The sequence below is a fragment of the Diplotaxodon limnothrissa genome, linkage group LG5 (genome assembly GCF_057381915.1).
Source record: "Diplotaxodon limnothrissa isolate DT_005_m linkage group LG5, D_limnothrissa_male_GT1.1, whole genome shotgun sequence".
Classification (NCBI taxonomy): Eukaryota; Metazoa; Chordata; class Actinopteri; order Cichliformes; family Cichlidae; genus Diplotaxodon; species Diplotaxodon limnothrissa.
The window spans coordinates 572,413-583,160 of NC_140600.1; the positions used below are offsets into that span (position 1 = coordinate 572,413).

The 10,748-nt window shown below is 40.1% G+C and overlaps 1 protein-coding gene across 1 annotated transcript; it reads right to left on the minus strand.

Annotated features, from left to right (window-relative positions):
* Positions 1-5,690: 5,690 nt before the first annotated feature.
* LOC146631394 (uncharacterized) lies at positions 5,691-10,748 on the minus strand. Its single transcript, XM_085354809.1, has 9 exons — positions 10,665-10,748; positions 10,108-10,245; positions 9,873-9,950; positions 9,537-9,691; positions 9,188-9,324; positions 9,017-9,110; positions 8,554-8,886; positions 8,290-8,475; positions 5,691-5,924 (listed from the first exon to the last, which is right to left on the minus strand). The coding sequence occupies exons 4-9, from the start codon at positions 9,573-9,575 to the stop codon at positions 5,691-5,693; spliced, it is 1,023 nt and encodes a 340-aa protein (XP_085210935.1). The 5' UTR covers positions 9,576-9,691; positions 9,873-9,950; positions 10,108-10,245; positions 10,665-10,748.

Genomic DNA, 10,748 nt, shown 5'->3' on the forward strand with positions numbered 1-10,748 from the left:
GATGACACCTGTGTGAAAATCAAATCTCAGGACGTACCACAGTTCACATTAACTCGGTGGACCGACGCATCAAATTCACCAGGGAGGATATGAAAAGTGGCAGGTTAGCCTTCTCAGACTGTGAGATTTCCATCAGTAATGGAGGACATCTAAAAGCTGACGTGTACCGTAAACCTACACAAACAGATCAGTATTTAAGGTTTGACTCTCATCATCCACTGGAGCACAAACTGGGCGTCATCAGGACACTACAACACAGAGCGAACACCATCCCCACAGACACAGCGGCCAGGGAAGCAGAAGAACATCAAGAAGGCCCTGAGTAAATGTGGTTATCCCAGCTGGACTTTTGTCAAAGCTGGGAAGGTTCCTAAAGAAAGCTCCAGCCGATCCAGGAGAGAAGGACAACCGCTGCCTAAACGCAAACCTGTAGTGATCCCGTACATGTCAGGAGTATCGGAGCAGTTGAGACGCATTTTCTCTAAACCCCAAAACACACTGCGCCAAAAACTGGTCCACCCCAAGGATCGGGTCCCCCGACACAAACAGAGTAACATGGTGTACGCTGTTAAGTGCAGGAGGATTGGCAGGATTTATACATCGGGGAAACCAAACAACCTCTGGCGAAGCGGATGGCACAACACAGAAGAGCCACCTCATCAGGCCAGGACTCTGCAGTCTATTTACACCTACAGGCCAGTGGACACTTTCAATGATGAGGATGTAACATCCTGGACAGGGAGGAACGCTGGTTTGAGGGCGGAGTCAAGGAGGCCATTTACGTGAAAAGGGAAAGACCATCTCTGAATGGAGGAGGGGCCTAAGGGTCCATCTGTCACCATCTTACAATGCTGTGATCGCAGCCATTCCCCAACTCTCTGTGAATGGGACTCATGGCCATTGATCATTTTTTTCTTTCTCTCTCTCTCTCTCGCACTTTTTTTCCGCTTCACTCCGCATGCGAGCCTTGTGCTTTGTGCTGGGCAGAGGGGGGAGGGGCAGTAGTTACAGTTGCAGTAGCACAGGAACAGAGCGGGAGGGAGAGGCAGAAAGAGTCAGGGACAACAACATCACATTAGAAAGGTATAGTAATCATCCACAACTATTTTCTTTCTTTCTTTTTTTTTTTTTTTTTTTTTTTAATAAACAACCCAGAAGAACACAAATAAACCAAAATAAACAAATATTCAAAAATAAACAAACGGGTGTGCCATCTAGTGTGTATATATACACACACACACACACACACACACACACACATACACACCCATATAATTAGACATACATACACATACCTACATACATATGTATTCACCTATACCCTCATACATACTGACATATACATATATACACATAACAATTCAGAAATGTGGCATACATAATTACAGAGATTCAAACAAAATCGGGTCTCCTTGACAAAGTGTAATGTTGCCATTTAACCCAAATATCACTAAATATGTCATATTGGAGTCTATTAATGAAGGTAATTCTTTCCATTTTAAACATCCCATAAACAGTCTAATGCCAGTCATTTAGTGATGGAATTTTCACACTAAGCCATTTCTTGGTAATAGTCCTACGGGCAGCCAGACTCAGAATACCATACAACAGCTTGGACGTTTTATCTACATTCACTGAGTATACAGTGGGGCAAAAAAGTATTTAGTCAGCCACCGATTGTGCAAGTTCCCCCACCTAAAATGATGACAGAGGTCAGTAATTTGCACCAGAGGTACACTTCAACTGTGAGAGACAGAATGTGAAAAAAAAATCCATGAATCCACATGGTAGGATTTGTAAAGAATTTATTCGTAAATCAGGGTGGAAAATAAGTATTTGGTCAATAACAAAAATACAACTCAATACTTTGTAACATAACCTTTGTTGGCAATAACAGAGGTCAAACGTTTACTATAGGTCTTTACCAGGTTTGCACACACAGTAGCTGGTATTTTGGCCCATTCCTCCATGCAGATCTTCTCGAGAGCAGTGATGTTTTGGGGCTGTCGCCAAGCAACACGGACTTTCAACTCCCGCCACAGATTTTCTATGGGGTTGAGGTCTGGAGACTGGCTAGGCCACTCCAGGACTTTCAAATGCTTCTTACGGAGCCACTCCTTTGTTGCCCGGGCGGTGTGTTTTGGATCATGTTGGAAGACCCAGCCTCGTTTCATCTTCAAAGTTCTCACTGATGGAAGGAGGTTTTGGCTCAAAATCTCACGATACATGGCCCCATTCATTCTGTCCTTAACACGGATCAGTCGTCCTGTCCCCTTGGCAGAAAAACAGCCCCATAGCATGATGTTTCCACCCCCATGCTTCACAGTAGGTATGGTGTTCTTGGGATGCAACTCAGTATTCTTCTTCCTCCAAACACGACGAGTTGAGTTTATACCAAAAAGTTCTACTTTGGTTTCATCTGACCACATGACATTCTTCCAATCCTCTGCTGTATCATCCATGTGCTCTCTGGCAAACTTCAGACGGGCCTGGACATGCACTGGCTTCAGCAGCGGAACACGTCTGGCACTGCGGGATTTGATTCCCTGCCGTTGTAGTGTGTTACTGATGGTGACCTTTGTTACTTTGGTCCCAGCTCTCTGCAGGTCATTCACCAGGTCCCCCCGTGTGGTTCTGGGATCTTTGCTCACTGTTCTCATGATCATTTTGACCCCACGGGATGAGATCTTGCGTGGAGCCCCAGATCGAGGGAGATTATCAGTGGTCTTGTATGTCTTCCATTTTCTGATGATTGCTCCCACAGTTGATTTTTTCACACCAAGCTGCTTGCCTATTGTAGATTCACTCTTCCCAGTCTGGTGCAGGTCTACAATACTTTTCCTGGTGTCCTTCAAAAGCTCTTTGGTCTTGGCCATGGCGGAGTTTGGAGTCTGACTGTTTGAGGCTGTGGACAGGTGTCTTTTATACAGATGATGAGTTCAAACAGGTGCCATTCATACAGGTAACGAGTGGGGGACAGAAAAGCTTCTTACAGAAGACGTTACAGGTCTGTGAGAGCCAGAGATTTTCCTTGTTTGAGGTGACCAAATACTTATTTTCCACCCTGATTTACGAATAAATTCTTTACAAATCCTACCATGTGGATTCATGGATTTTTTTTTCACATTCTGTCTCTCACAGTTGAAGTGTACCTCTGGTGCAAATTACTGACCTCTGTCATCATTTTAAGTGGGGGAACTTGCACAATCGGTGGCTGACTAAATACTTTTTTGCCCCACTGTAAATATCCAAACAAAAGTTCATCCCAATTAAAGGGGAGTTGCATACTAAAAATGATCTGTAACTCAGAATGAATAGATACCGAAAAGTGTTGATCAGTGGCAGGACCAAAACAAGTGGAAGTGTTTTATTCCTTGGGCCCCACAGTTTCTCCAGCAGCTAGAGTGATTAGAATAATGTTTACTTTGTGCAGGAGTAAATGGCCTGTATTTTATATAGCACTTTCCCTAAGGACCCCAAAGCGCTTTACATATCCAGTCATCCACCCATTCACACACGCATTCACACACTGGTGATGGCAAGCTACATTGTAGCCACAGCCACCCTGGGGCGCACTGACAGAGGCGAGGCTGCCGGACACTGGCGCCACCGGGCCCTCTGACCACCACCAGTAGGCACCAGGACACAATGACCGAGACTGTCCGAGCCAGGGCTCGAACCGGCAACCTTCCAATTACAAGGCGAACTCCCAACTCTTGAGCCACGATCGGAGTAATAAAAAACCCACAGAGCCTCTTCCAACCAAAACATCTCCATATATTAGAACTAGAAATTCTCCACTGAAAAGCACACTGCTGATACCAAATGTCATTTGAAATTGCTGTATTTGTTTCCCTTTCCCATTTTTTTTTAATGTAGGTAGTATTCCGCTTCTTAACCTCTTGTATACCCTTATACAGTCTAGAAATCACCTTGAGGCCGGGATCTGCCTGGTAAGCCTTGACAAATATACTCAAAACAGGTAGAGAGAAAAGATCTGTTCTCTTAGGTATAAAGTTATGTAGGTGATGCCTAATTTGAAGAAACCTAAAAAAAATCCGTTTTGCTTAACTGGTATTGATCTTTTACTGATTGGAAGTCCCTAAGAATTCCCTTATCGTAGAACATACAGTATGCCATTAAGCCTTGTCCTGCCCATTTTTTATATCTTACATCTAACTTATTGGGTAAAAAATCAAAATCAAAAGCGCACCATTTTAAAATCCTGGCCTCTTCATTCCAATCATTCTTATTAAGAAATTGTAACTAAAGTTTTAAAGGCAAGTTAATCCATTGGTTTCGTTGATTAATTTGTTTTTAATGAGTGTCACATCCCCTAAGCTTGCCTGAATGGGAAAACCTCTTAAGGCCACTGTTTCTGTTTCTATTTCTTTCCATCTCGCTTGGTAGTCTACATTACACCAACACACTAATATCCTCAATTGAGCTGAAATATAATAATCTTTCAAACATGGGAACCCCAACCCTCCTTTGTCTTTAGCCAACTGGATAGTTTGATACTTAATCCGTGGTTTTTTCCCCTGCCATATGAACCTAGAGATTATTTTGTCCCATTCCTGAAATTATTTATCAGTTATTTCAACTGGGAGTGTTTGGAACAAATAAAGCATCCTGGGCAAGATATTCATTTTAACTGTATCAATACGTGATTCAAAATTTAAAAATGGTAATAAGTTCCATCTTTTAATATCCTCATTTATTTTATAACACAAAGGATTAAAATTTGCATTATATATCTTAGAGAGATCTTTAGTAATATTTACTCCAAGATACTTCATCTGCTCCGACTCCCAGTTAAAATTGACTTTAGACTTAATTTCCTGATTTGGCTTATAATTAAAAGTTAATATCTGAGTCTTCGATATATTTAGTTTATAACCTGATAGTGAGCTAAAGGTCTCCAGAAGTGATAACAGCTTGGGGAAAGTAATGTTTGGATTTGTCAAGTAAATCAAAATATCATCAGCAAACAAGAAAATCTTATGCTCTCGACCCATGATCTTGACTCCAGTAATAGTATTGCTTTGTATAACACTTTGACTCAGGGCCTCTATGAAAAGAGCAAAGAGTGAGGGACTTAACGGGCAACCCTGACGTGTCCCTCTCTGTAAATTAAAAACATTAGAAAGCGCCCCGTTAACTTTAATTCTTGCCCTTGGTGATTTATATAGTGCTTGAATAATCCTGATAAACGATTGATGAAATCCAAACTTGCCCATGACTTTATATAGAAATTTCCAATTAACCAGATCGAAGGCCTTTTCAGCATCTAAGCTCATAAGGACAATCTGAATTTTATTTTTCCCAACATAATCAATAACATGTAATGTTCGGCGAACATTATCTTGCGTTTCTCTCTGCTTAATAAAACCAGTCTGATCCAAGCTAATTATCTGAACAAGAATATTTTCAATTCTTTTGGCAAGGATGTATGTGAATATCTTATAGTCCTGGTTAAGAACACTATATAGGGCGGTAATTTCCACAACCAAGCCTGTCCTTTCCTTCTTTAGCTATTAAGGAAATAGAAGCCTCATTCCAAGATGGGGGGATTACTCCCGTCTTTAAAATATAATTGAATGATGTTCTCATCAAGGGAATCAATAACTCTTTCATTTCCTTATACCAATCTGATGGGAATCCATCCGGGCCTGGGGATTTATTAGGTTTTAATTTTTGAAATGTCTTAACTTCTCCCTTTCTAGGACCAGTATCTTCTTAGGAATGGTTTCATTTACCTGATAAGCATGAAAATGATCATGGAAACACGTTTCATGCTGAACCATAACAAAAACAGCTTTATCATCATGCAAAATTATCGAAGTTATCTTGCTGAAAACCGGCATGTTTTCATAAGTGCCTGTGCAAACAAAAAGCCCAACACGATATTCAACTCCACTACACTTTACCCAGTTTGTGAGATTGACAGTGTTCTGTAAATCAACATGAAGATATGGAGATATAATTTCTGAGTATTCTTGTGTTTCAAGTGAACGCATTTTAACTGGACCAGACTCAACTGCTTTTAAACTCATACATTCCCAATAATAAGCTAATGCAAACTGATGTTTCCTTGCAAGTGATACAGTCAAATTCTTAAAGTTCTTAACACAGTCTTTGAAAAATTTGTGTTTGGCTTCAAATCTCATGGTCCAGATATGAGTGAGAGGACCAATCTTTCGAATGCACCTTGGATAGTGGACCATGAAATGATGTTTTGGAATTAAGTTGTTTGATGGGTATAGTTCCTTAAAGAGTCTATGGTGTTCAATAATCAGGTGCTTTAAATACACAGTCATTCCTTCAGTGATAGAGTATGAGAAAACTACGTTTAGAATGTGCAACAACAAAAGCAACAAATGCCAGTGCAAATCATCCTCTGGTACCAGGTCACCAAATATCAAAGGTATGTTTGTGATCAAACAAAGTGTTTGTGATGCATTTAAACCTATTCCATACCCTGCACGATCCAGGTTAATATTCGTTGGTTTATTTCTCTTTTCCATATAGCCGTAATTAAAAGCATATATCCTATTTAACAAGCTATCTTTAGAGATGAAGTATTCGATTAAATATTGAAATAGCAACTTGACTTCATATTGACCAACCCCTTCCAAAATATCATGCATGATGTCAACGGCATAATTTTCCGCAATATTGAAATATTTTAATGAATTAAGTATGCTCTTTCTTTTTATGCCGAATGAAGATGTTAATGTTGGATCATCTACCAAATTATTATAATGTTGGTTATTCAGAATTGGTGATCTAAGAGTTAAACATGGGTCGTCCTTTGAGAAAACGAATTGAGCTGAAGACTGATCAATTAGGCAAAATCTGCAAAAATAATTAGCTCTAAACGATTCCAAAAACCCAAGAATGCTATGCATCCCCAAGTTATCACCTGTAATTTGTGCCAGAGTACCAAATACAGGAAATTTAGCAAATGGAACAGCAATCCCACTCGTCTCTAATATTTTCAGGTCCTTTACTAGGGGCTTCAGGATTTCATCAATTCCATATTTTTTTGTGTCTTGTGCATAAAATAATGATACCAGATGAATGTTCATTAAAGCCGAATTCAGACTGGGAGGAAGATTTCTAAGGATGAAGTAAAGGCAGCCAACTTTGTGTATACCCTTTTTTGAACCTAAAGGACTTGCACACTCAAATTCGTCATAGTACAATTCCAAATTTTTAAATAAATCTGCAATGGCTGATCTGGAGGGACTGTCATTCGGTAATAGGGTCAATAATTGTTCCTGAATATTAGATTGCCAATCTCCCACAAATTCCTCTAAGTTCTGAACTGTAGAAAGAACTATTGTATTTGGTACACCACTTCCTAAAAGTCTGGCAATAATGGAGGCACACATGTCCTTGCTCTGATTTGAGAATGAAGGGCCTGCTTCAGAATTTTGGCACTGAGATGATGTGGATGGTGTTTCATCATTTAAGCACTGAGAACTACTAAACTGTTGGGTATCATGGTCAGAAGGGGTCTCATGAGGAACACATGTGCTAACAGTAGCATGTATCTTATTCAGATGTCTTCTAAATCCAGAATAACTTGAGAATTGTAAACAACATCCTATCTGACCACATTTTAGTTTCAAATTTTTGCCAGGATACATTCCATGAACTAGTTTTAAATGTCTGAACAAAAGTAAAGCTGTACCAAAGGATAAAGCACAGAGAAAGCAGGTCAACATTTTGAATGCATAACCTGGTTACTACTTATTCAACAGCTTTGCTCGCAACTCTTTGACTCTTGGACTTTCCACTGTTGTGCCTACATCAATATTGTACACAGTGGTCTGCAAAAATGTGTACAGGCTGGACAGAGCGTCTTCATATTTCACACTGAAAACAAAGTGGCACTTGAACAGCTCATCAAATGCACCCAGTGATGTGCCTGACTGACATGGAAGAAGCTTTCGATCCAAGACTATGTAGAAGCTGAAAACCTGTGCTTTTGAAGTCCCTGTGGCCAGGAGATATGGCTGAGGGTTTCCTTCATTGTTCATGAGGTGATCCTCAAGGCTCTGGCAAGACTGAAACACAATAAAAAGCATCACTTTATAAACCCTTGGGTTAAGAAAAAGGAAAGGGGAGACAGAACTGAACTTCACTAACATATAAAAACTGATTGAGGGTATGAGCAGAAAATAAGTGATCCATTCACACATTATGCACACTGCTGCTTTTTTGATAACTTTTAAAAATGAAAACTAAAATTACTACACTAATAAAGTGTTACTTTAGGACACTACCTGGCTCATCAGCATCATCCATTTCTTCGTTCAAAGCAGATTTCAGCAATCTTTTCAGAAGACAAGTCTCTTTAAGGTCTCTGGCTTCCCTGGCAACCTTGTCTTTAAAACTGGTGTTCCATTTTTCCAGGAACCTGGAAGCAGTCTCTACTCCAAACATCACTGCAAAGTCCTGCAAAATCTAACAAAGGAGAAGTATGTCCATTAAAATCAATTTTTTTAAGTCAAGTATTTTTCAGATCCCCATTTGTTTACCTACCAGTCCTTTAGTGTCCAAAAACCGAGGAAACATCTGAAGAATGTTTGCTGATTCTTGTAGGTCATGGAGTATCTGCTGACGATAGTAGAATGTCTCTCTCATCTTCTGGAAGACTATATCTTGGTCAGTGGTGTGATGAAGAAGAGACATGGCTTCCATACATTGATCTCTTGTTTGCTGGTCATTAGTGAAACCAAACTTCCTTCGTGATGTGGGCCCTCCTTTCAGTTCCACTCTGTTCTGTGAAGCAGTGGGGGATTTGGATTGACGTTGCACTGTCTTGATATGCCATTCAAGAAAACCTTTGTTGCTCTGAATGTCATAGAAATGCTCCTACAGAAAGAAAGAAATTGCATACATTGTAGAGTGTGTATATATATTTATATATATGTGTAGGGAGAGAGACAGAGAGAGAGAGAGAGAGCAAGTCTTATTACACACTACAGTTACAGAGCAAACTCACATATCCCTTTTTGGAGTACGGATCCTTCAAAGATGGGAATAGTGACACGATTCCAAGTGCATGAAACTCCTTCGTTGCTTTACTTACAGTTCTCCTGCAAAAGCAGAAGTGTTTTTTGATAAGATCCTTGCCAGTTTTAAAAATGAATAGAATAAACATCATTCCTCTTACCCTTCCTTTTCACGCATGTGAGCTACAATGATGTTCACCATTAATCGCCTGGTGGAATCTTTCAAACTCCCAGTTTTTTCATACTCATGGATGACAGTCACCCCTGCTGGTTTGGAAGTCAGAATCTGCTCCACTGTCTAAACACATTTGATACAAAGAACAAAAAATTGACAAAAAATGAGACTATTTTAACCCAAACAACAATTTCAATCTGTGGATTATACATATGAACTACATGAAATACTATATCAAATTATTTTTCTCTAATCTGTTTTATCTTCGTGTTTAAGCTTTTTCAAGTAATGACAACTAAAGAGTCAAATACAAGTCCATTAAGTAATGTATCTACATTTCTTGCATGTATGCTGTCCAATAGAGGCTGAACCATTTGAAGTCCGGCATCGCTTGTGTCACTGCTCTGACTGCTGGTGGTTGAGACAGACAATGTATCTGTTAGACTTGGAGAGGAGGGCTCTTCCACATGCTGCTTCAGGACAGTCAAATCTGAGGGTGACAAACAAAAATACTACAATATAAGGCATATACAATCAAAAATCAACCACAACAAAGCTACCATTTACGCACATAGGGCCAGTAAATTGTATGCTTTGATTAAATTATACTTTCTCCCAGGAGAACAGATGGTTATTTTGTATTTTATTATGGTAATATACAATTTACATACCACAAGGTGTGAGTGTCACATAGTGTGTTAGGTCTGAGCAGTCACGCAGCTTCTTGGATGATTCCGTTTCCAGGATGTCTGAAATGCATGTGATAAATCCAACTTACTGTTGAGCCATTAAAACAGCATTTTGTGATTGTTACCACAGGATATTAGACAAATTAAAAAAGGTTTATTTAAGAGTAACTGTAGAAATCAAATCCCACAAAATCTATCAGAGCATATATTTACTTACCTTCAGCTTCAGTATAGATGACAAAACACACCTCTTTGACTCCTGCAAGTTCAGGAAAGACATCCTCATCCACCTCTATACCCTGCTCATCTGTGACTTTCAGTGCTGCATTTTCTGGTATGAGAAACTTCTGCTGCACTGAAGTAAAATCATCACTTAGTTAATAACAACATTATCATTTCCTCTTTAATGACTTAGTACAAACCATAACCATAACCATGGGCGATCGTGGCTCAAGAATTGGGAGGTCGCCTTGTAATCGGAAGGTTGCCGGTTCGAGCCCCGGCTCGGACTGTCTCGGTCGTTGTGTCCTTGGGCGAGACACTTCACCCGTTGCCTACTGGTGGTGGTCAGAGGGCCCGGTGGCGCCAGTGTCCGGCAGCCTCGCCTCTGTCAGTGCGCCCCAGGGTGGCTGTGGCTACAATGTAGCTTGCCATCACCAGTGTGTGAATGTGTGTGTGAATGGGTGGATGACTGGATATGTAAAGCGCTTTGGGGTTCTTAGGGACTAGTAAAGCGCTATATAAATACAGGCCATTTACCAGGCCATAACTTACCTGCTCTCACAAAATCTGTGAAGCTGACTTTTCCAATTTGACATATTTCTTTGTCTTTCTGTGTTTTACTTTTATCAACATCTT